Source organism: Thunnus maccoyii, chromosome 21 (genome assembly GCF_910596095.1).
Source record: "Thunnus maccoyii chromosome 21, fThuMac1.1, whole genome shotgun sequence".
Classification (NCBI taxonomy): domain Eukaryota; kingdom Metazoa; phylum Chordata; class Actinopteri; order Scombriformes; family Scombridae; genus Thunnus; species Thunnus maccoyii.
In genome coordinates this window covers 20,160,838-20,187,053 of record NC_056553.1, presented here as the reverse complement: position 1 = coordinate 20,187,053, position 26,216 = coordinate 20,160,838, and the positions used below count along the sequence as shown (strand labels likewise).

Genomic DNA, 26,216 nt, shown 5'->3' with positions numbered 1-26,216 from the left:
CCAAAACTGTCAGCTGTAAACATCCATCTGTGACATCTTGGTTCAACTTTGACCTACAGTATTTACCATAGTTGTACTCATACAGAGTTCCTGTATGATGAGGAATTATTATCAAACTATCAGGTGCACTCGGCTTCAGTTTAAGCTCCAAATAAAGTGGTTGAAATAATCCAGTTAAACTGTTGGCCTATTTACGATCTGTTTGTCATGTCCTGTCGAACTTTGTTGTAGCAATGTCTAGTGTTGAAACAATTAGGTGATTAATTGATTAGTCATATTCTGATAACCAATTAATCCTTAAATTGTAATTTTTCAAGAAAAATTGCAAAACATTCTCGAGCTCCAGCTTCTTTAATGTAAGATATTGCTTATTTTCTCTGTTTTGTATCATTGTAAATTGAATATCTTTGGGTTTTGGGCTGTTCATCTGCAAAAAACAAACAGGAAGATGTCCCATTGGACTTGAGGAACTGTGATGGCCATTTTTCTCTATGTTCTTACTTTTTGTATGAACAACTAAGTAAAAATAATTGGAAGATTGTTAGATAATAAAAATAATAGATCATTAAAAAATAGATTAATAAAGTAATAGTAACCGAGGGAAAAGTCAAAACCAGGCAAATGAGACCTAAGTTGTAGTAAAGCAGACATCTTTTAAAGAACACTAGTAGGTCGTGCTATATATCAAAACTAATTCTGACCTTTGACCTGTGTAATTGACAGCAAAAAAGGAATTCCTTATGTGCCTCCATAAAGTATCTCATTACAATATGTCACTTATATAAATGTGTGCAAAAAGCCACTGTTGGCCTCTGGACTGTCAGGCTGCCCTTTTAACAGCCACTTAGCTCATCATTTGCTGTTAAAGAAAAAGCAGCATGGAAGAGTGGAGATTTGTGTGTGAAATTACCGAACAATAATGTTTCCTTGTCTGAATGGGAGCGCCCCATACATGGAAAGGTTAGAATCATCCTCAACTGTCTAATATGCATGCAAAATATGACCTATGAAGCTGCAGGCTGTTGAATCTAATGTACCGCGTCAGCACGCAGCTTTGAGGGAAAATCCCTTAGCAGGGAGGAACTGAAATGTGGTTGGTCGGGGTCAAGTCACCTCACATATACAGTAAAACGCCCTTGTTATCTATTCCAAAGAAGCGTGGCACTCCTGTCTGCACCTCTGAGACACTTCTACTAAGTCGTCATTGTTTGTGACAATCCTCCATTCCTCCTTTTCCTCCTTCCTCCCTCATCCTTTCCTCTCCAAGGCCCCTAGCTGTGAGCCAGAGCATGGCTATAATCATTTCTGAAGACCCCCCTCCACACACACACACACACCCACACTTCATTAAAAGCATAATCAAGTTCATTAGAATTTCATAGGCATTCAGGTACCAAATGGCTTCCGATAAATCACGACTATTGGTCCTGTGTGGCTGGCATGTGTAGGTTTATCTCTGGCTCTCAGGCAGGAGAAAGGGGAAGAGGAGGGAGGAGAGGTCTGGATGTCTGGCCTTTAAATGACCTTCCAGCCTGGAGCGATGGACCGCTCTGTCATACACACTGAAGAGATGATGTGCACACACCCAAAATCAGCACGCATCACAGCTGGGAAATCAGATTGTTCATGAAGGCATCATGGTGACATACAGTGAGCAGATCAACAGATGTGGCAACGTAGTATTATTTTAGAACATGTGCAACAAGCAGCACAGCACCCTGTGATTTGGAGTTTTATCTTCAGCTATTTTAGATGTATTATCTTTAATATTCACTGTTCTTATCAAGGAGGAGAAAGCTGTCAAAACAGTATTTATACTACAAAGCTAAAATTTAAGACAGTAAAAAGAAGAAAATGTAACACAAATGAGAATAAACATCATTTTCTGTACTTGTCAGAAATATAACAAATACTGCATTAGAATTCTATTCAGGGGTATTGATCAGTACTACAGTAAATATGCAATCAAACAGCATGATAGCGATCAAATTAGAATTAACTGACAGTAGCTGATATCACATTTTTGTTGGCCTGTTTGGTTGGTTTTGAGGACTGAATGTCTGACACTGCACTGTTTTATTCATCTTGTATGTTGCATCAACTCAAACAACAGGTTTTAATCGTCCTGTCTGCACAGCCAGAAGGTATGATTTATTTGGTCAGGCTGTGCTGATTGATTGGTCATGACGCAGTTGCTCACACTGAACCCACACAGAACCCCTGACCTTTTTTTTTTGTCCCTTGACAATGCAGAGTTTTATTCAAACAAGATGGCTGCATTCTCAAAAGCACAAAACAAAATTAAAAAAAAGAGGAAAAGGGGACAGGTGGCAATTCAACTTAGTCAAGTAAAAATAAAAAGAAGAATAGGGAGTCGCAGATGGCTTGGAAGATGTGGACAATATGATCTGTCTGTTCTGCAGCAAAGCTCTGTTTTATTTCTATCACAGTCTCAGTATCTCAGTCTCAGTCAAGACTTTTTGGCAACAACATGTAAAATATTCAAGTAATATTAAAACAAGCTCAACACAGTTTATAATAGAACTCCAGACAGCAGCCATGTGGGAAATTGGATGGCAGAACTGCTCAAACTGCAAGGCAGCAGGCTAAAACTTCGGGCACGCCGTTAAACCCATCCGATCGTCCAACAGCGAGACTGTTACGACAGCTGATCTTGCGTAAAATTTTTCACGATTCTCAAATTAGCCGATCAATTCTGGTTTGAAATCAGGCTTAATCCCTATGGTGTCAGCCTAGCGTTAACCAGCATAGTTCAAGTGAGCACGTGCAAGATGATGAATTTTGACCTGATGTCACACTGAGAGGAGCAGTTTTTGTCTTTTTTGAGCCTTCCTGTTTAAGTTTTATTTATTCCTATAAGTGGCTTATTAGTGTTATCTACAGCGCCTTTGGGTTTTCAAAGGGAGCAGAGTGATTTCTGAAGTGTCTATGCTCTATAGTGTCTCTGTAGGAACTGCTGTGACAAAAATGTTACTATATCCAAAAGTGAAAGAATTTGATAAAAGTATTGAGCTATAATTTCTTTACAAAGATCTGATGTGCAGTCAAAAACATTCATAAGTTTCAATCATATTTGAAGTTACACATACTTCCTAATTTCTTGCTTTCTGATTATAAAATAGTTTATTTCTCACAATTAGTCCACAGAGTTGGTGTTAATCTTTCAAAGCGTCCTGAATTCATTATAGACGTCTGAGTTGCTGATTGTTGATTTGGGTTTTAACAAATTAATAATCAGTCACAAGACTACGTTATGTCCTCAAAACAAAATGTCCAAAATATCAGTCCTGCTGTGCTACATCAACACACAGAAACAGACACACATCCCCTGACAATGATTGTCCCTCTCCACCCACTCACATGCCTGACTGATCACTTGGACCCGCTGGGTCCTCCCAAACCTCTATAGATGTTTCCTCAGGGGCTTTCCTGCTCGCTTCCATAGCTGAGGCAACATGTCTTGTGCTGTTGATATGCTCTGCTTCACTGTGGAATGAAATGGAATATGAGCAGGGTTGTTTTTCACGGCTGTTATGGTAAAATAGTCACCTTTGCATCTATCTTGTAATACCTGTATTGAACCAAACTAGTATTTACATAGCCTACCCACATCTGAAAGACGCAAACACTCTACATTAGAGCATCAGCTGGAGTAAAATGTAACAATACAGCAAGGAATCACAGTATGTAAATGTTTGAATGCTTAAAAAAGGAATGATCTTTTCGGAAGAGCCTTTGTGATAATCTGATAATTGTGTTTTTAAATAAAATATTATAATATCTTAAAGGTATAGCTCAACATTTTGGGAAATGTGTTTATTTGCTCTCTTGCTGAGAGTTAGATGAGAGAATCGATACTACTCTCTGAAAGACTTGTGGTATCAATCTTCTCATCTAACACTTAGCAAGAAAGCTTATTTCCCAGAAACGTTTAACAATTCCTTGAAAATCATGAAGACTGAACCCTTTGGGATTGCTATTGTAAAAATACATATCTTTGCATTAGTCTGCTGCTAACTGTCTGTTTCACTGTGTATCACAGTCTCCACAATGCTGGATACCTGCTGAAAACCACAAAAGTCTCTCATATGAACATAATATAGTAGAATACTGGGAATACATGTAACAACAGTCATACATCTTTCTCTTGACTAAATTACCCCAAAGATGGAGAGAAAAAAAAGAAAAGCAAAACATCTGTTACCTCTGCCCTGCTCTCTGGGACTGTACCACACCTCCCTTGGGGAAGACAAAATGGGAGAGGCTGGAATACGGTGCATGTATTAACGTGTGTGTGTGTGGGTGGGTGTGGGGAGGAGGAGGGGTAAAAACCAAGCTGGCAGGCGGAAGGATGAGAGGCAGGCTGTGGGGGGAGCGAGGGAGGTGAGGATGGATGGAGTGCAGTAGGGGGAAAGAGAGGAAAACCTCAGCGGAACAAAAGACCTTCAGGATTAATTAGGCGTCAGATTGGTTGCAGGGCACAGTGGGGGGAGAGAGAGAGAGAGAAAGATAGAGGGGGGGAGAGAGAGAGTTTAGCATTCTGGGAAGACCTCATGTCCTCAGCTCTCATATTTCAGCCTGCCTGCCCATGAGTATACAACAGCCAGCTAGTTAAGGTCTGTGCTGCGCCTGGAACCACTGTCCGTTGGGTAATGGATGGAGCCCCCTCTCCATCTTCATGTATTTTTATGTTATCCCACTGGGCAATAAGAGGAACACAGAGGTCACATATGTAACGCACAATGTTTACATGATGGTTCTCACGCCCCATGTTAGTGCTCTCACCTAGTTTGTAAATGTGATTGCAGGGAAAAAGGTGAAATATTTCATAGTATTCACTCCGTATAGCAGCATTTCTCCGTGACCGAGTTCCCCCTCATGATAGCTGAGCTCTGCCAAATTATGGCAGAGGGGTATGGAGGGGTATGAATGCACAAAATAAATGCAGCTGAACTCTTACTGAACTCGACTGGATTCTTACATTCTATTTTTTTTTTTTTTTTTTTTTTTTTTTGGTAACGATTGCTTCCAGAACAGCTGAATTGCCCATTCGGGTCACAGGCGTCACCTCTAAATTTGAGAGGCGGACCCGGAGCTGCCTGTTAATACCGTCTCCGTTGTCATTGTCACAGAGGGATGTTTCTGGGGCGACCTTTGATGGCAGTTCTTCCCCTCCAATACAGGAAGTGCTGAACTCTGCATACAGATGACAGGTGGGGTTGCCATGAGTCATAATATCGTCGCCTGACGCCGTCTCCCTGCAAAGCACTTAGCAGATCAAATAAGAGCCATCCTGGAGGCCAGAGCAAATCATGCCCTCAGAACATTTGTAGCAATCACTCACACTATCACAGAGGTGGTTTGTACATACAGCTTCAAGATATCTCGGCAGGGTGAACTTTAGAACAAAGTCTTCTGAGTAGATGAGCTGATTAGCCATTCGATTGGCTACACAGAGCAGTGATAAAGCTTTGACAGATTCTGTTATATGGAAAAAAAAAAATCCACAGCTCACTGCATGAATAGTTATCATATGCTTTAGTCAGAGCCTGAAAGGAAAACTTTTCTCTCCTGGTGACTTTTAAGCTTTTAGACTAAGAAAAGTTTGACCCAGCTCGCTGCACTTATCCATCACATTCAGTAAAAAGATGATGAATTACTAATAGTGCTGGCGGAGTTATCCTCACAGTTGCATATAACTTTAACCACCAGTGTAGAATGCACATGCTCAGACTTTTAATACATTTCTACAGTTTCTTTAGCACCTGGTTGTACGTCAGCAGGTACATAACTAATCCATTCCCACTGCCCTGCTTCCTGTCTCTACATCCTGGCTGAATCTCAAGGTCTATATTGCACTCTCCTGTGCAGGATGATGAAATAGCACCGTTCCTGCTGATGAAGAAATGGAACGCCACAGTCGCAGACAGACGCACATAGTTTGACAAGTAGAGTTTTTGGGGACTAAAGGCAAAAACAAAAGTCAACTTAGCTCAAAACATGCCAGTGGTGTGTGAGTTTGCATTAGCAGTAACTTAATACAGCTCTGCTACAGTGTTAGGAGAGGGAACAGTAATGAGGCTGATGTCAGTGTGAGCTGCTTCATTTCCTGTGAAAACTATTTGAGTCCAGCGTGGGAATAGCGAACCCTGCCACTAATAATGAAAACTCTCAGGAGAGAGGTAATAACAGGATGTATGTACCTTTAATGCCTATTGCTGAAAAAATACCGACCAGTAATTGAATCAAAAACAGGACTTGATTTCATGAAAATCTTAAAGATTGTAACTTTAAGCTAAGTAAATAATTTGCAAACACATGAAAAATGTAGTGTCACAAAGGTGACAAATCTCAGCTCATGAAAAGTTGACATTTTGAAGATAAAGAAACTATAGAACCATTACTCTACCAGGGATATTTGTATAATTTTGGTGTCAGTGCTCTCATTACTTATTAAGTCAATTCTTTATTTGTACAACAACACGTAAATGATTAAATATATGCATAGGTATTTGTAAAGGCTTAATCCTCTGCATCATTTTATCTGCTGTTTTGTTTTTTCTAATTGCTGCGTGAAATGTCAGCATTGAGAATTACAACATTGCATGCTATATTGCCTCATTTCCAAGTCTTCTTATCTCATAGAGGTATGCATGAGTGCACACACACTTAACCTATACAGTATACACACAGTGTGTCGTCATGTGTAGACACTATGCATGTGCAACTCACACACTACCCTTTTCTCCCTTTTCAATTTCTCCCACTTGTTTTCTTTTTCTGTCTCCTCTACAACAACCCCCATGTCAAGCATCTTCCTCTCTGCACCACTTTGTAGAAACACATTTACAGCTTTGGCTTGTTTAGATGTGGCAGCTACTTCAGACAAACAGCCAGACACTCCAGCATAGCTGACATTCAGTGCTTTCTCTCAGTACTGTTATTAAAACTTAACCCCACAGGTGGTTGAGAAAGAAACGTCCACAGTTGCAGAGGCGGAGAGACAATGATCACCCTGTCTTAAGGTGAACCACTCATTTGTCTTTGTTTCTTTTTCTGATCACTCCTCAGCTCAGTCTCTCCAGCATAGCAACAGCATGCATTTATGAGCTACAGGGTAGGACAAAAAACATGAAAAAGGAATAAAGAAAACAGATAGTTAAATCTCCTGTAAAACACTTAGTAGCTTAACACACTTTCATTAGAGGAACTGTCTGACACATCAGACACCACCGAGCAGTGGTGTGTAATTTTCAAAAGGAGGCATGGACTTAAAAGTACAACACGCACACACATACACACACAATAGGTATAGACCTTCAGTGTTCTTTGGCTTTTTTCTCTTCTTGGTTCAATATTGACTCTCCTTTCAGTCTATTGTCATGCCTCTCCTGCTCTCTCTGCTGGCCTGCTGCAGGAGCTTATGAAGAGCGTGTGTGTGTATATGTGTGTGCGTGCACATGCATGTGTGTGTCTGTGTGCACTTGAAAGGATTGGTGGAAAGGAAAGAAAAGGTGACAAAAGAGAGCATGTGCATTTGTTACAGTATATCTAGCGTTCTGCTTACTCTGCAAACGCCACGTGATGGATTTTTAGTAAATGTTAAAAGAGCAGGGGCCACAGACTGATTTCTCTGGCACGCTCAAAAGGCTTTCTCACACGGTTATTTGCATTCATTTCATCCGCGGGCTGTGAAGTGCATATTATATTGTGTCGTACAGCTGTGTGTGTGTGCACAGCAGTTGGCGGTGAGAGGGATCATGCGCTGTTTAAGCCGCTTCTGTCATGGGATGTTTTTTAGAAGCCACATTCATCAGTGCAGAAAAGAGCAGCACTATTTTCTCCAAAGGGCAGGTGTTATAAAAGTTATAGCGACTGTCTGCAGGATAAACATATCACTGTTGTTGGGGGGGAAACCTCACATCTCCAAAATGTCAACAGCACTGTTCAGAATTTGACATCCATGCATTCAGTCAGTACAGGGGCATCTGAAAGGTTGTCATAAGCCCCCACAGGTGAACTTTGTCACACCACAGAGAAGCACGTCATCTTTCAGTCACAGCTAAAACAGTCAGTGGCTGTCAGTGAAATTTGGAGTTAGGAGGTTTCACCCAACATTGACCATTCAGCCTCTCTAATGGACAAAGCATACTGAGTCATGCATCTAGCGTCAGGATGTAAACGGGATGTTGACGGACACTGATGAACTGAAGTTTGGGGCCGTCTCAAAAGTGCATGCAGAATGGCCAAAAGAGCTTTTTGGGTTTTTGTTAACAGCTTCAGACCAACTTTACATTCATATGAGCCTTTTCCTATTATGGTCACAACCTCTGTTTTTTAAAGAAAAATCATGCAATGTTTTTTTGAAGATTGGGTTCAAATGCAAATACTGTTTTATTATTTGATTAATTTAGGTACATGGTCAAAGTATTATTTTATACATATAAATATGATATAAATTTTTGTTGGCAGCTAAACTTATACATAAGTATTAGGAGGAGAAAACAGTTACACAGTAAATTAAGAAGTGTAGACAATTTCTAGATCTGATTTGAATGTCCCGAATTTTTAGGAATTTCAAGAAAAAAACACAATTTTGATTCTGCACTGAAGTTTGGACTTGTTGTGCTTCTGTCTACATCCCACTTGTTTCAATGTATGAGTCACATAAAGTGGCTCAGTGTGAGGCACTGGAGCTGGTGCTAAAGTGCATGTGAAAAGTGCATTCAAGTAAAGGAGTCCTTGTAAAATAACAAGCATGTACTTCATGGTGTACAAAGTTTTGATGTCCTCATTTGTAGTTGTAGTGACCCAGAATCAGCTAATGCTAGCATGTCCAACTTTATTTTATGTTGTAACCAAAAAGAATCACATAACATTTGCAGCCCAGTATCCCTAGGGATTAAATCCACATTGAACCACGCCACACCTCATGGTATACTGTATGTCCAATAGCAATGTTCAGAGCTAATACAGGAGGCAGTGTGCTCTTTACAAACATATAGGGCATATGTAGTAAGACAATAAAGCAGGGTATGCTATAGGGCGTGGCTATGTTGTGATTGAAAAGTAACTACCACGGCGACAGTGTTGGTTAGGTAACATAAACATGGCGTAACCCCAGAATCACAGAGTACAGGTGTGTTTTCAATTCATGAAAGTTAATTGTAACATTTTGGTCGCCTAATAAAGTCTTGGTCAGCATTTGGTTGTACTAAAAGACCCTCTAAGGAGTGGGATATTGAGTTTTTCTGGTAAGTACATTTTGTTTTAATGGTTTTGGTTTTTGCTAGCGGATATTAGCATTAGCAGTAGCATTATCACAGTTAACCATAGACTGCAGGATTTACAGTAAGTCGAACCAGAGTTGTTGAGAAAAAATCTGAATTAATCAAATCTAAATTATTTCCAACCCTACCTACCCTACAAACAGAGTCAAAGTGCCATTAGCTCAAGACAAAGTTAGCCACCTGTCCCAACTGGCTCCATTATTTTTTACCAGTCTCCCTCATGTCAGCATTGACATTTCCCCATGATCCCTTGTTGACTGGAATTCAAAAAGATCACCCAGAGCTATGAATCAAATGTCAGCCGTGGTGCTGTGGTGGAACCGTATCAATATCTGATGATGTATGGCTGGCTGTAGGGCCTTTGGCCACAACGGCACCCACAGACATGACACAAAGGCTGGTCCACACTTAGTCACCAGCAGAGGGAAGGCCGCTGGATAAATGGACTTGCCACACTGAAAATAAATACAGCTGGATCGTCAAGTAGTTGTGCACTGAGTCACAAAAACATATTTTTCTTGAAGCACATTAACAAATGGAATTTGTTGACATTACACCATTTTGCAGTTTTAATAGAAATGATAATTATGCTACAGTAAAATTATGCTGGCATAATTTAAGCTGTGCATGTTGTATTTCCACATTGGTAATAGCAGCACATTGTACCCTTGACAGTACATTATGTTGCAGGCATTGCTTGACAGGGAGACAGAAAAGCATCTGAAAGCACCAGTGTTTCCCCTCGTCTGCGTCTCTAATCTCCGCGCCGAGAGGAAAGCAGTGCTTGGCAACAGACGTTCACGGGTGCCGTTCAAAGGGTGGCGCCGGGGTTTGAAGTCTCACTGATTGCCAGGGTCGAGCCCGCCAAAAGAGCCACAGCGGTATCTTCAAGAGCAGCAGAGATGGAGGAGCGGCCACTGCGTCTGGGCGGAGGCCGACAAAATCGCCCACCCTTTGGAGGGAGCCATCGCAGTGCTTCAGAGGAGCCATTTGAATGGCTTGGCTCTTTCAATAAATGAAAGGAGATGCTAGATCTTGCCGTCCTCCCAAATGTTTTAAAGTCTCTCCATGTGACGAAACAGCAAACACTGTTTTGTTGCTGTTATTAGTTCTTTGGATCTCAAAAGTATTTGAGTCTGGTCTGACCGGCATTAAATATTACAGATTCCAGACTGAAATTGTCTGTTGGGAGATTGAGAATAGAGTTAGACTGATAAATCTGTGAGTGGACACACCATGCCAATATATGACTTTTATTAAAAACTCACTGTCCCACACCTCTGTTATGATACAGGTCTGTCTGTGACCATAGCTAGTGAATATTATTTTGTTATGATTATTATTTTATATCAGATATCTGACTTCAAATAATCCCTCTGGTGTGCGTGTTGTTGTAGGTGTAGGCTAATGGTATTAACTTACAGTATAAACCCTATTAGAAAAACCTGCATTTGGGAAATAGACATTTGCTGTCTTGTGGAGATTTAGATGAGAAGATAGATACCCCTCTCAGATGAGTTTCAGTCCAAAAGCATCAGTATCTGTAATTTGTCCTCACATTATGCCAGTGGACGGCTGTAGTTGCTGTAGGCTTTTCTTGCATGGATTTGTTTGGTTTTAGAAACAATTTCAAATCATGGCAGTAACTAACACAGAAACCATGTTCATAAATATTGACTTTTTGTGATAGTTGCAGTTGATAGGCACTTAATGGAGAGTTTGTCCCATCAAAGTGGCTAATAAATCTCTGTTCACTACTACTGCAAGCCGTATTAAATTATTATAAATATAATAACATATATATAAATTATTCCTGATGTGCAGGTATTTTATAGCACAGTATGTAATATCTCTCTATATAAAATTACCCTCCTAATGATACAGCACAGAGACCACAACGACTAGTCTCTCTTAGTCTCTCTCTGCTGAATCATGTGCAGATTAATGGGAGTTTTGTGAAAAGCCCTCTGGGGCCTTTGGAGTGGCCTCCTCCTCCTCCTCCTCCTCCTCCTCCTCCTCCATCCTCTCTTAGTCAGCTACGTACTGTAGATGATAGACTCTTGTTAAATCCTCATCGCTGACCCTCTCATTTCCTCCTCTGTCTCGCTCCAGCCTCTTTACCTCTCCGAGTGCCTGCCAGTTCGTCTCCTCCTTCTTTCTCTCTCCTCCCATCGTCTCTCCATCTTTCTCAGGGGTAGGTCATGTTATCTTTTCGCAGGAGTCCCTCTGCTGGCCTTTGGTGCATAATGTATAAAGCCGCTGGTGTGTGTTTTACACTGTGCCTGACATTATTAAGTCGTTTCAGGCATATCGCTGCTTTTATCTCTACCATGGAGGTTAATCAGAGGGGATTTATACCGAAACGACTTAGACGCGCTCCAGCTGTTGTCACCCTGAACCTTTTTTGTTTTGTTTTTTTTCCTCCTCTCGCTCTCTGTCATCTCCCAGTCTCTACCCTGTGCAAGACAAATTCAGGAACAGGATGTTAGTCTAGCCAGTCTGTGGTCTGTCTAGGAGGGCAGACTGTCTTGGAAGGAAGAAGTGCCATAAAATAATCATTCAAATGGCAGTTCTCCAGGAAAGCTAGGGAGGTCTGGGATCATGATGCAGCCCTGTGGACTATTATCCTGGAAATCTCCTGTTAGTGTGTGTAGTGGCTTTTATGTACATACCTCAGGAGGGAAAATGCCACATAATTGCATTTCTAATTTCTCAGCGAAGTTAATAACAGTAATTAGTGCTTAATGTAATCCAATCTAAAAAATTACAGGTATGAAATGTGATGTGAAATATCAGATATAATTGTATCAGACAGTGTTTTCATCAAGCAAAACAGACTTCTTGTTTTCTAGAAAATAGGAGGAAAAATATTCATACTAAAGTACACAGTCTTATTTCTAGATTATTTTATTCAGTTTATACAAAATCTGTGTTGGTTTTTAATTAACTAAAAGTTCCACTTTCACCCACAAGTAGTGGTCTTTCAAAAATTCACTTCCATCAGTCAGTTTATGTTATGAATTAGTTGATATTCAAACCAAAACTAATCATTAAGTTAACCGTTAAAATTACATGAGCTGCGCTGTTGGTGCTCTTGAGATTAGATATTTGCCCCTTTTGGTTTGCAGCACCTCAGGTGATCAGTATCAGTAAAGCCCAAGCAGAAACAGTCTGGAAAGGTCACCAAGGACTAAAGGGCTCTCTAACCTCTGTGAGGACTAGACAGGATTGCTGCTTTAGCTCCTACTGTATATATTTTGTGGTTTTTTTATTTGCAACATCGCTATATATCAAAAGATATCTTCCAGTAACACATACTGTATGTATTACCAAAAGAAAAAACCCAGGACCTTTTCTGAATATTTCATTTTCAACTGCTTTGCTGTACAGTATGTTAGCTAATTAAGTTAAACATGACTATTATCTCTAAAAAAAGACATGTAGGCAGCTAATTAACCAAGGAGCCAAAGTGCTGATTAATACCTCATGGAAATGTAGTTCTCTACATCTTGACTAGTACTCTTTATTTCATCCCTGATGTTACTTGTTAATGTCTCATGTCTGATGCTTCAGATTAATATTTGACCCTCTGGCTATTGACTGCTTTTAAAACTTGCAGTATAATCAGTGACAGCTCAGTGGAATGAACACTGCAAATATGCTGTCATATTTTTGAGGCAGAGCACTCAGGTGAGCCGCACAGAAACACCATCAAGAGGAGGGTGCCGGTGAAGGTTATTCATGGATTTGGCAAACATGGTTTCCATGCTACAACCACACCAAACACGGTGCCACAGATGAGCCAGGGGCTGATAGCGTCTATGTTGTCGTAACTGGCTGTGCTTGTTTGATCAGATGAAGAGAATTTAGATTGATAATGAGTTTTAGAGTCAGTCGCGCTTAACAGCTGTGGTTTGTGGTCATGATTCAGTGGCTTTAGTTCGTTTTGGCTTCAATGTTGGGGTTTCATTTCCCAAATTAATGTTTAGATTTAGGCTTAAGAGCATTAGTGGCTTTGAGCAGATGTAACCAATCAGGGGACATATGAAGTTAGCTGTGAACAAAGTTTGGGTGACACAATTTCACTTTAGTTTTACATTATCCATGAATCACTGGATGTTGGCAAAAGGAAAAAAAGAATCTATGTTCTCATTCTCTACAGAGAATAAACGTGTCTGTCATAACCTTTTCTTCAACATTGTGGCGATTTTTCTTTTCTGAGATAATGTCCAGATACTGAGTGACAAGCTGACAAAGAACCGTTCTTGTCATTTCAACATGATTTGAGATAAGTCCAAAGTATAGACATTTAAATTCATATTGTTGGACATTGACACTTGAAATTGCCTGTTATGACTGCATTTACAGTACTATAGTATTTTATCCTTATTGCTGTGATTGTTGAGTTTCTTGGAATATAAAAAGACTGAGAGTCTAACATCATCATGCTCACAGTGACAATGCTAACATGCTGATTTGTAGCTGATATAATGTTTACTTTATTCACCATTTTAGAGTACAGTTGTGTCTTAACGTACTAACATTTGCTAATAAGCACTTAACACAAACTACAACAAAGGCTGATTGGAATGGCATTAGTTTTGTGGGTATTTGGTCACAAACCAAAATATTGATGAAAAGTCAAGGGATCATCAAAATTATTCCAATCATCATGAGGGGGAGATAGATGTCTGTACATAATGTCATGCAAAATCTATACAAGTGAGACATTTCACTTAAAATCACTAATGTCAGTGCTAGAGGTCAGAGGATCACCAAAGTCATTGGATATATCCTCAGGGAACCATCAATGTCTATGTCAAATGTCATGGCAGTCCATTCCAATAGTTATTGAGACATAAACACTAAAAAACAAAAATGACAACCTCACGATGGTGCAGGAGGAAAAGTCAGTCATGAAAGTCATTGGGATATATCCTCTTGGGAGCATGAATATCTGTACAAAACTTAATTTCTGTCCATGCCAATAGTTGCTTAGTTCTTTTAATCTGGACTAAGGTGGTGGACCAACTGACCAACGGACTGACATCCCTAGAGACACACCACTTGAGTGGCTAGAAATCTAACTTCCTGTGGCCTTTGACATGTATTTTGCGTCACAGTTTGGATGGATCCTTGTAGAAGAAGTGGACCATAGGGATTGATTTAGGCCCCCAAGTGGAGAATAAGAAAGAAATAATGATCCACTTCTATGTTTAGCATCATCACTAGGAAGTAGTGTCCTTGGTTTTTGGATGAGGCCATCATTCTTGTGGTAGCTCATCCTTGACTCTGATCCTTACCACATACACAGGCTTATCTTCTTGGTTTCCACCTTTTCAAGCCTAATGAGGAGTCTGCTTGAGCTCTGCTTTGCTGTTGGGAACCTGTGGTGCAGCACCCCCCTCCCCTCACCCGCACAGGGGAGAGAAGGTGGGGCGAGCTCTGGCAAGACAGATCAATTGCACAATCTCTGTCACTCGCTCTCTCTCTTGTGCTCCTTCATCTGCCTTTGTTCTCACTTGCTAACATCAAGCATGTGGTTTGAAAGGGAAAAACCTCTTCTTATGATGACGATGGCCACATGGTGCAGCCCGGCTGCCTGATCTGACTGACAAGGCCCCGCTGTTCAGGCAAAAAGTTTGACACATACACACACAAACACGCACGCACACACTGAGAGAAATCTGTTCCACGGGCTGCAGGGCCATCTGGCCAGTGCACAAGAAAAGGTTGGATGTAGTTAGAGGCGAGGTGCTGGAGTGTTGCACAACACTCTACAAATTTGTACACAGTTCAGCTTCTCTGGGTTGCACTTTGTTGTCGTCACATGACACGAAGGCATCTTTTACTGTCAATAAAAGACAAGACAACAGACTAACCACTGAAAGAACATCCGAATAAGAGCACTGACATATCTGTTGTTTTTTTTTTCCTTTTGTGATACAGATCTGGAGGACAGCAAGAGAAACGAGAAGGAGAAAAAGATTTAGGAGTGAGAGTGATGCTATGTGTCATATGGAGAACAAACAAGAGGGAAATCTGTCTCGCCGCGAGGAGTCTGGCTTTTTGAGAATCTAAAAAGCCCCCAGAGGCAACGCTTCCACCAAATGAATAGATCTCCATTTTCAAAAGCCTCATGCTTGGCGGCAGACGAGGGACGGGGAGAAGGAAGGGCGGGGTTGGTGGCGGTGGGGAGGGGAGATATCTAGGCAGAGGGCAGACACTATTAAAACTCGGGAGAATGAATTGTTAAATACCTCTATAAAGAAATATAAGACGTGGTGGCCCCGTTTTTATGCTGCCTGGGCTGTTCTGCAGGCGGGTGATAAGGTGGTGAGGTGGTGGGTTGAAGCATGTGTGTGTGTTTTCCTGAGGGTGGGGTAAAATCAAGCCCACATCCTCCCCCACCCCCTCACCCCCCCCCCCCCCCCCCCCCCCCCCCCCCCCCACATGGACACACACAATCAACATGGTTGCCTCAGTATTACACTCCATCAGCTTCACTGAATGTTTCACCAAATTAACTGAGCTGCAATGTGTGCAAGCATATGGAGAATGTCATGGAAGGCCTTAAAATGTGATCAGTGATGAATCTGGAGTCTTCAGTCATTAGTTCCCTTTGGGGCCTTGAAGCTAACAATAAATTATACAATTGAGTATATTTTTTTTCTTTCGTTCTCACAACACACACTCATACCGTCACCCCTACCAGCATGCACAGACTTCTAGGTCAGTCAGCAGCGGAGAAAATTTCCCCGTTGACATTTTGTGTTTCTGGCACAATATTGACTTCAGAGGGAAGGCAGCAGGAGGATTGTTGGTGACATTCCACATTACCTTGGAGATAGATACAGAAATGTTTACGTGCACAAACAGTCGGGGAGGGGCAGAGGGGAAAAAGACAAGGCAGGGAGTGAGGGATGGATGGACAGAAAAAAATGAAGGGAAAATGAGAAAAATAGGTCAGCACTGCATTGAAGATCTTTATCATTTTTTAACTTTGTTCCCCACTACACTCCGGATTTCTCAAAAACATTTTTCACCAGCAGAATCTCACAGCACACCCAAAGCTCTTTACTCTGCTCATGTTGGAAAGGGAAAAGCTGCTATAATCAATATTTTTATATTAACAGTATATCACATGACTCTGTGTGTGTGAAAGAAGTTGGTCATGCTCACAAATCTACAGAGAATTATCACCCGAGTCTGCAGTTCACCTCTGCTCTACAGGGCTTTATAGCATTTTTTTTAGCTTGTTTTAGTCGTACAACCCGCAACTTTACTGTTCTGGTCTCATCGTTCTCATAACATCATTTCCAAACACAGCAGGCAACTGTTTCGGTGAAAAAAGCTCTGATAAAATACTGTATGATACCTGTTTGGGACTTAAGGGAGGACAGACAAAGCTAGCAGCTAGCTGGTGATCAGGTAGCTATTTCCCTTACTTGTTAGTTGAACAAGTAAGGGAAATAGTTGAAAGGAGAATTAATTTTTGACTTTCGTTCATCAGGTGACCAGAAACTCTCTTGCTCTGTATTTACTGGATGTATAAACAGAAGTTAGCCAAATCATTGTAAAAGTTGAAGGTGTCCGTGTTGCGTTTACAGCTTGTTTCGCTGCTCTTATTGCAAGTTTAAGGCTACGCTATGTGTGGGAGAACTTTGTTTTGATCTCAAAACTTAACAGGAATTACAGTTCTTTTCTCTCCAGATCTTCTACACTTCCTCCTCGTATCTGTATGTTCATGAAGTGGAGTCATAAATGCAAAAAATTTTTTGCTTAAGTTGAAACGTTTTCAGCTCACCTGGATGTTTGTTTTCGTTAGCTTGCGCTGCTTAGAATGACTTAGCATCAGTTCTCGTCCTCTTGTTTCTTGTCATTGACTTTGTATGCGGTTGTGACAAATAGTTTCTCATTTAGTCTGAATCTTAAGATTCTTCACACCAAACAACAGAATTGGCAAATACAGGTTAATGCATTGGATTCAATGTTCTGTACTTTATCACCTCTTCTTGGTTCAGGCTTATTGAAGTACTCCTACAATAAATCTCATCAAGCGCAGTTGTAGCAGTAACTACTGCTGCTTGTTTTCTCCACCCCGAGGAGACCCATACTATAGGAATTGCTCAGTAAATTGGTCAGAACTAATGCAGGAAAGACACCAGGTGGGATGAGTAACACAACCACCATAACAGCACTTTCTGGTCTGAGTGAGCTACCTGAGATATAACCCAAGTGGAGCTTACATCAGTTACCTGAAATAGGTTTTGAAACCAAATTCCCAGATGTAGCTACTGGAGCAGCATTAACCTTGATGCTCATCCAAGAGGAAGCCAGCCAGCCAGCCACACGCCAGCCCTCCTCTCACTGTGTGGCAGGTCGCCGTGATGTTCTGTCTGACTGTGGAGCAAGATCCTTGGCCCCATTTTTCTGCCATATTAGGCCCACAGTGAAGGTGGTACTTAACTCCCCCACTGAAGAAAGAAAGTGTGTGTGACTGTGTGTGTATATGTTGCATGTTAGGAGGAAAACAAGGGAGAAATACAGACAGATGTATGTTCTGTATATAGATAATAGCTGATATGAACAGAGGCAGAAAAGTAGAGGAGGTTTATTTGTTACAAAGAGAACCACAGCTATAAATCCCAGACTATTTTCTTTTTGTGTCTGGTGATGTAGATTATGTTGTTTCCCCTTTCTGGCTGACAGGATGAGGATATTATAGGCTCTGACTCACTTAGTTTCTTAGTCCTGGCACATCACTGCCCTCTATCACAACTAGCATGAAAGAGGGAGAAAGACCTGACAACGGAGGAGGAAGAGGATGAGGAGGCGAGGTGGTTAAAGGGAGAAGAGTGGTACGAGTGAAAGGCCAGAACAGTCTGGAGAGTAAGACTTAAAAAGATGGGACGAGGGAACGCCGTGGTAGCCGCATACCACATAACCACAACGTTCCTGGTTCAAATCCGCCCGGGGACCTTTGTCGCATGTCATGCCCTTCTCTTTCCCCCTTGTTTCCTGTCTGCTTCTCCACTGTCAACTGTCGAATAAAGGGAAAAATGCCCAAAAACCTATCTAAAAAAAAGATGGGAAAAAAGGAGTGGAAACATGAATTGACAAGAGGTGAAGAAGGGGAGAGAGGAGAGAGAAAGAGAGGAGAAAGAACAAAAGGAAAGGAGGAGGAGGAAGCAGGAGGGAGGGACAAAAAGCTGGGCTGTGTGCCAGGGTCTATTCCACCTTTGCTCTCCAGGCCTTTCTGAGCTGCCACCTTCTCTCACCTCTGTAATGCCATCAATGAAAAGGCCTTTAGGAGGGATGGAGGACTTGACTCAGGGTTCAGACTGTGACCGACACCAGCTGACGCTGCCAAGCCAAGCAGGATTCTGTTAGAATTAATTGGATGTCACTTTCAGGTACAAGGAACAAGGCAGGGTTTTTTTTCCCCACATTTTTGTAGCTTGTACTCCTGTACAGAATCAGAAAATTCTGCAACATTTCAGCTGATGAAATACATCAGATTAACTCAAAACAAGGCTGTTTTTCTTCTCTCTGGAGGTACAAGGTTTTCCCTTCACAGTCAAAAAATAGAAATCCATTTGACAACAAAATACATATACAGTAACAGCTTTGGTCTTAAGCAGTTATGGCTTCTAATCATACAGTTTTTTACATTTAATGTAAAATATCAACATTCTCATTTTAGACTGCAGCTTCTTAAATTTATTCTATTTGTATTCAAATGTTGCTAACATTGATGAATTCCTTCCAAACAACAGTTTTTGCTTCAGTGGTTATAAAATACAGATTTCCTTGTGCTGCATTAGATTTTTAACCACACTAGTGATGTCGCTCTAGGGATGGCAATGTCAGTCTGTCCATCCACACTTCAGTCCTGAAATACCTCTAAAGCTACAGGATTGATTGCCATGACATTTTGTACAGACATTTATGATTTCCAGAGGATGAATCCTATTGGCTTTGGTGGTACCATCACTTTTCCTCTGGTGCCATCAGTAAGTCAAGATTGCAGCAAAATATCTCAACATTTACTATATGGATGGACACAAACTTTGCTACAAACATTTGTGGTTCCCAAAGGATGTATCCTCGTGATTTTGGTGATCCCCTGAGTTTTGCTCTAGTTGTCTGTGGGTTTTTTTCATTATACCTGTTTACCATCAGTATTTTAGCTTTGCCATTGTGAGCATGCTAGCATGCATTTAGCTGAAAGCACTGCTGATTTTAACTACAGCCTCACAGAGCCACTATCATGGCTATAGAGTCTTGTTACTTTATGGGCACGAAATTCATCAGTTAATATTATTAAAGGCAGATAATCCACCAATTTTGATCACAATGTTGGAAATAGTGTTGTACACGTAATGTAGCAACTGCCCCAACATACCACATTAATAGCAACACTCTGCAGTTGTTGCTTCAGTGAACATACAGTGTATAATTGCATGTGCAGAAGAGCATTTGTTTCCAAGGAAGAGACATCCTACCATGGACTGTGAACAATAATGGACATAGCCACCGTTATGTCACCCATTGGTTTGTGGTCTCCCATTTTGAAGCCTTGAGTTCTCATTTTGACTGTTGCCATCTTGGATTTTTGGAGCCAGAAGTGACCATATCTGGACGAGAGTGGAGCTGACCCTAACGCTAGCCGCTAGCTTGGTTAGCATAGTGCACTTATAGTCTATGATTAACTGTGATGATGCTAATGCTAATGCTGATTTTCACTAGCAAAAAACAGTTTTAAAACGATTGAAACAAAATGTACTTACCAGAAAAAAACGAACATCCGACTCCTTAGAGGGTCTGTTAGTACAACTAAACACTGAACAAGACTTTTTTAGTATGCCCATACTCTGTGAATCTAGGGTTACGCCATGGTTATGTTACCTAACTAACACTGTCGCCGTGGTAGCAACTTGCCAGTGAAGCAGCCATGCCCTTTATTATGCATAACATTAAGCGTTAATACATTTAAATGGGTGCGTTATATAAAAATTGACCCCCCGTACAGTTGTCATGAAGGGGGAAATTTGCTATAGAGACCAAAACTGTTTTTTGTACCAAGCTGTAAACATGTTTATTTCTGCTCTAAAGTTGGGCGTTTTAACATGGGGGTCTATGGGGATTGACTCGCTTTTGGATCCAGCCTCAAGTGGCCATTTGAGGAACTGCAGTTTTTGGCACTTCTACGTTGGCTTTATTTTTCAGTCCACGGTGGTCGCCACTTGGATCCTACAGTAGGTAGAACAGCAAAACTTTCTCTGCTGTTGAAACAATTATGTCTTAAGTGTGATAGAGAGTTTAAACTTTAATATTTCCCTTTTATGCAAGCAATCATTTTGTCAGGGGTCACTTTTTACAAAGGGAAAAACTCTTAGTAACATAACTGAATCTGAACCGATAATGTTAAGAATCTACCTGTCTGTTCATTTTGTTCCACATAGACAAACACGCTCATAGATGGGATGGATTATTCAACCATTAAGTAAACAGCATGAGATGAAGAGTTCAAAGGACAACATGTCTCTTTCTCTTGTCCTTCTTGCCAGTTGTTGCAGAGAACTACTTTCTTTTTAGTTGTGACTTGTCATATAACTATTACATAGCTTGGAAAGTTATTCATTGTGTTGACTCCCACTGCAACTCAGCCTTCCTTTCTGTTCTTTTCTCCAAAACTCCTTCAGGCTGACACCAGTGTCAGAACAACAATATGTGCACGTGCATACATACACACAGACACACACACCACCCACTACACCGCAAGCTGTGAGCACCTTGAAAGCCAGTTCCAACTGTGAGAGTATTTCACAGCCCTGACGAGGGCTATAATGTGCAATATGCTCACTAATTCAGTCGCTCTCTCCCTCTCTCTGTCTTTTTTCACCCTTAATCTCTCTCCTTCTCTCTCACTCCATGCGTCTGTCACTGTGGCATCTGTTGATGTCCTTTTAGCTACCGGGGGCTCAATCTGTCCAAAAGCCCCTCTCTGCTGCCACTCTGTTGCCATCTCCCGGTGATCCAGTGAGGGCCGCTTGGAAACTAAGCCCTTAATTACCACTAGAGTAAAGAGCATTAAAGGTTTGGAGGGGTGTGAATGGGATCCACATGTCTTGGCAACATCTGTTGAACAGTGTGGATGTCTGGTGAGAACTGTTGATTTGGCTGGAGGGATGGATAGAGAAAATGGGACAGATGAATGGAAGGATATAGTTGGCTCACAATTTATCCAAGTGTCAACATGTCTTTGATTACATTGTTGGCATTAAAATATGTGCCTATCTTTTACTCTAATGAGCCATTTGATTGTAGCTGTATTTATGTTCACCTACAATGAAAAAGATTTTAGATTTGCAACACAAGTTTGGAAACTTTCTGATGTGGCCCTTACACTACACTGTCAGATAATGTCACCGGAAACTTTGCAACAGTAGGGAGTTCATTAGTGCAAGGTTACTGTATATAGTAAACAGTTAAAATGAAATGATAAAGAAAAGAAGGATGATACAGGAAAAGGGTGTTAAACACTTTGTGTCACATACTATGTGTCAGGGTGGTGAATATAATTGATACTGGGGGCAGATGAGGTTAAAAAGAAGCAAAATGAAGGAGTTTTTAGCCACACTAGTGCCATGGCTGTATGGATGACAATGTTGGTCAGTCAGTCCACCTCTTTGGTCCAAACTGAAATATCTCAACAACTATAGATGGATTAGCATAAATTTTTTTTACAGACATTCATGGTCCCCAGAGGATGAATCTTGCTGACCATAACCTTTTACATAGTGGCACCAGTTGGTCAGAGTTTTAACTTATTCAGTTATATATCTACTGGATGGATTGGCACAAACCTTTATACAGACATTCATGGTTCCTAGACAGTTTTTCTCAAAGACTTTGGTGAATCCCTCTAGCACCACCATGAAGTTGACATAGATTGCCATGAAATTTGGCTGAGGCATTCATGTCCCCCTCAGGATGAATTATAATAACTTTTCTGAACTCTTGACTTTTCATCTAGTGCCATCATCTTTCAGTTTGTCCTTGTGAGCATGTTAGCATGCTGATGTTAGCTTAGCATTCTGTACAAATATTAATACTGGAAAAAAACAGTTGTGCCATTGTTATTGTGAAGAATGAAAGATCCCATCCTCATGTTGTTGTCAGTATGACAAGAGATTTGATTTCCTGTTTTGTTTTGTCATTGTTGTTGTTTTGTTCTTGTCTTTTTAATGCTAGTCTCTTCTAAAACCTTTTGCTGTCAGTGGACTAAATTGCAAATCAAGCCATTCATAATTAACTTTACAACATCGTTTTATCTTTAAAGATATACATAACACTACTACTTACTGGACATGCCACATAACCGTGGTGCAATTCCAGCCAGGGACCTTTGTTGCATGTCATACCCATCTCTCTCCCCTTCGTTCCTGCCTGCCACTTCACTTATAACTGTCCAATGAAGGCAAAAATGTCAAATAATAATAAGAAAAGATATATATAACATATGCAGAAACAGAAGATATGTAGATAGTGTAGTTTTTGCCCTTTTGGTCAATGTAACCTTTAAGTGATGAGAATGTTGACACTAAATCTACTATATGTGTCCCCTGTGGGCCCTTTAGCAAACACACAATGTTGAATGATAGTAGGATACTGGCAGTTTTATGCTGATTGAATGCCAGGGATCTGCTTTCCCTGTATACATGCTAGTAAAAATGTTTCACAAAGGGGGACTGTGTGCAAATAGAAATCCCTCCACAATAGATAAATACATGGTTTCTCACCTGAAATAGTTCCTAAAATAAAAATGGCAAAAAAAAGGCATTTGTTTAATAATATCGTAAAAATGTGTAGATCTACATAGCATATAATAATTATAACAACCGTCTTTCTATTAGTCATGCTACTGTTACTCAACGTGCTGTATGCTTGGAAACATCACTATTATGATGTAAAGAAAATGTTTTGATGATTTCTGTATGAACTCAGAGCTGAACAGGTAAGTTGGCTTTTGGGCCAATCTCCCCAAAACACACTGTATTACCTGAACAGGTACATTAGGGAACTGGAATATTACACAGCAAAATGAAACATGTGAAGTCAGTGTCCATAGATTGTGTCTGGTAGAAATTAAGGGAGTGATTGTGTTTTTCAGGAATTTGCCGATTCAATATTCCACTTGGTGAGGGAGAAGTACCGGTCGCTGGTGGGTGGCTGCAGTCCTGCGCACGCTCGACACAAATCCCTGGCAGGCATCGTAATGACCCGAGGTATGGCAAATTTCATTGACTTTTATATATCACTTTGAATTATTGAAGTGGTGCAATATAGAGAGAGTGAGGGAGGGGGGGGGTAAAGAGATAGAGAGAGGACGAGAAATAGGAAGAGGAATGATAAACTGAGGGGGGGAGATAGGCAGGGAAGAGAGAGAGTTTCCACTCCATGCTGTACCTTGCAATCGTGCAGGAGAGTATACGTTCCTGATGAATTATTGACTATTCAGAGTCTCTGAGGAGAATGAGACATAGTAGTGAGTGTCAGTCATCCCCACTGCATGCTGGACTTGTCGTGCTCAGGCAGCTTTGACAAGAGTTCCAGATGCCACAGTGGGAATCTTAACTAGATCATCTTGAAACTTAATCTGAAACCTGACTGAGTGACACACTGAAAGAGCAGCGAGGAGGAAGAAGGAGGAAGCTCCACACTGCTGTTCTCCTACAGCATGAAACAATGAGTTGTTACTGCACATTTATCTTTCATGCTTTATTTATCTTTTATGTGTGGTGTTTGTTGCACATTACACCAAGGCCTCCCACATACACACAAGTGCCCACGAAAACACAAACAGAGTCATATGTTCAAGCCCTGACACATCCACGTGCAAAAGTACACTCTCACATGCCCCCACAAACGTGCACACACTCCACATCTCTCATAACATATGATGTGCGCTGACGCATACATAAAACCCAGAATGATCTCACATGAAATTTGTACCATAACTGTCATGTTTTTTTTTTAAATATTCAAGGAAAAATTGCCAAAAATTTGAACCTTGAACATTTGAATTTACCGAAAATAAAGTGAAAATGTTCAAAGTTCAAGGTAAGCTAAGTCATAACCGCAACCTGACTCTAGTCTTTGTTGTTGTTAGCTGTTAGTGTTAACTAGCTTAACATGTTAGTGGCTGTTTGTGCCCACAGAACTTTATATTGAAACCATTTTCTTTCTTCTTTAGTAAGACAGGTCAAGGGTCATGAGTCATGCATAGAAAAGTTTCTCACACCCAGTGTGTTGCTGATTAGTTTGTAACGCTAGTCAAGCCTTTGTAGCTTTGCCTAAGCAGATACCATGTAGATATAAGGCCGGATTAAGAAGCTGAGTATCTGCTCTTTGCTTGAGTGAGAGCAGGATTCAAGGATAATTGCAAGGTACATTAGGTCAGAGAAAAGTTTGGAAAGTTTCTGATATAATTAGTAGCTATTTATAAGACTAGTGCAGTTAGATAAGCAGGGATCGTGGCTGGACCACTGAGCGAGCCATGGCATTCAGATGAATCAAGCCAGTCAGGCCAGCCAATGAACTGTAGGTTAGCCTAAGCAGAAACAAGGCAGCTTAAAGGATAGCTTTGAGTTTTTTCAAGTCTTTCTTAATACAGTACTGACATGCCAGTATGTGGAAATATTGGAAACATTGGTCACTGTAACAATTCCAGAATGCGACTACACATTCAAAATCCACAGCCCTCGTTCTGTGCAACTGTACACTCCAAAATTCGTCTTTGGAAGAGTCAGATAAGGTCAGTATCTTCCAAAGTTACAGTCTGTTTAACACAAAATTCTCTCTTTTTGCTTCTCCGGAGCGTTCCTTGCCAAGCTGCGGCAGAGGGAGACATTCTAGTGGTCGTGTGTAGATTTGTTTTTCTGAACCAGCTTTTTACTCGCATGTTCCAGACAGTTTTGAAAAAAAAAAAACAGAAGCTATCCTTTAAAGACATGTTAGGTCTGGATTAGGGAATGGTATCATCTGTTAGAGGGCTCAGTAGAGTTATGCCCGCACAGCCTGATACCTACTGCAGGGTAATGACCTGATGATAACTCAAAACATCCTTCAACATTAATACTGTGCTTCCATAGGAATGCTTGCCCAACTTTTGCCACATTTCACCATGTGTTTTGACAACTAATCCACATAATCACATAAACCCAAGTAATGGAATCAAAGCTATAATATTAGATAGAACGCCAAACATTAGTAGTAATGTTCAAAAACATAGGGCTTTCACTTTTTGTGGAATATAATACAAAAATGACCATACACACAGGTCTACACATGTGGAGTGCTGACACACACACACATAGCCATGCACACATGCACAGACGAGTGTTATCTTCCTGTGCGGCTGCAGGCTGTGGGGGTGCAGGGGTCAGTGAGGAGGGATTGGTATCTCTGCTGTCTTTGGAGTGCTGCAGCTCATCAGTTTAGACTTCAGTGAGACCAGCGCTCATCCTGACCTAATCCAATCCCTCTCCTCTCCTCTGCCTCCCAGTAATTGCTTCTGTTTGTTTATTAATAGCACACGTTATCTTCAAAGATCCAGACATAGGGCTGCCAAGTATTCGCAGCGAGGTGGCGGCGGCGGCGGTGTGGTGGCCAGCGTCCGTGCAGTCAGACACCAAACTTGACAGGAACACTGGGGAGTTCTGTTCTGTGTCTCCCTCTCCCCTTTTTTCTCTCTGTCTCCCTCTCTCTGTGTCTCATGCCTCTGCTTTTGCCTCGAGAATATTAATCAGGGTCCGTCTTTGAACCGTAGACAGACAGCGAACCCCCCACCCCGCCCTTGCTGGAGTCCCACTGAGACAGTTGAGCCCCAACCTGAGT

The 26,216-nt window shown here is 41.1% G+C and overlaps 1 protein-coding gene across 20 annotated transcripts in view; it reads left to right on the top strand.

Annotated features, from left to right (window-relative positions):
• The window catches only part of adarb2 (adenosine deaminase RNA specific B2 (inactive)), a 385,455-nt gene that overhangs the window by 319,581 nt on the left and 39,658 nt on the right, over positions 1–26,216 (top strand). For all 20 annotated transcript variants that reach the window (XM_042400108.1, XM_042400124.1, XM_042400119.1 and 17 more), the window contains one exon: positions 23,491–23,605. In XM_042400108.1, coding sequence (XP_042256042.1) covers positions 23,491–23,605 — 115 coding nt within the window. The remainder of the gene's footprint in view (positions 1–23,490; positions 23,606–26,216) is intronic.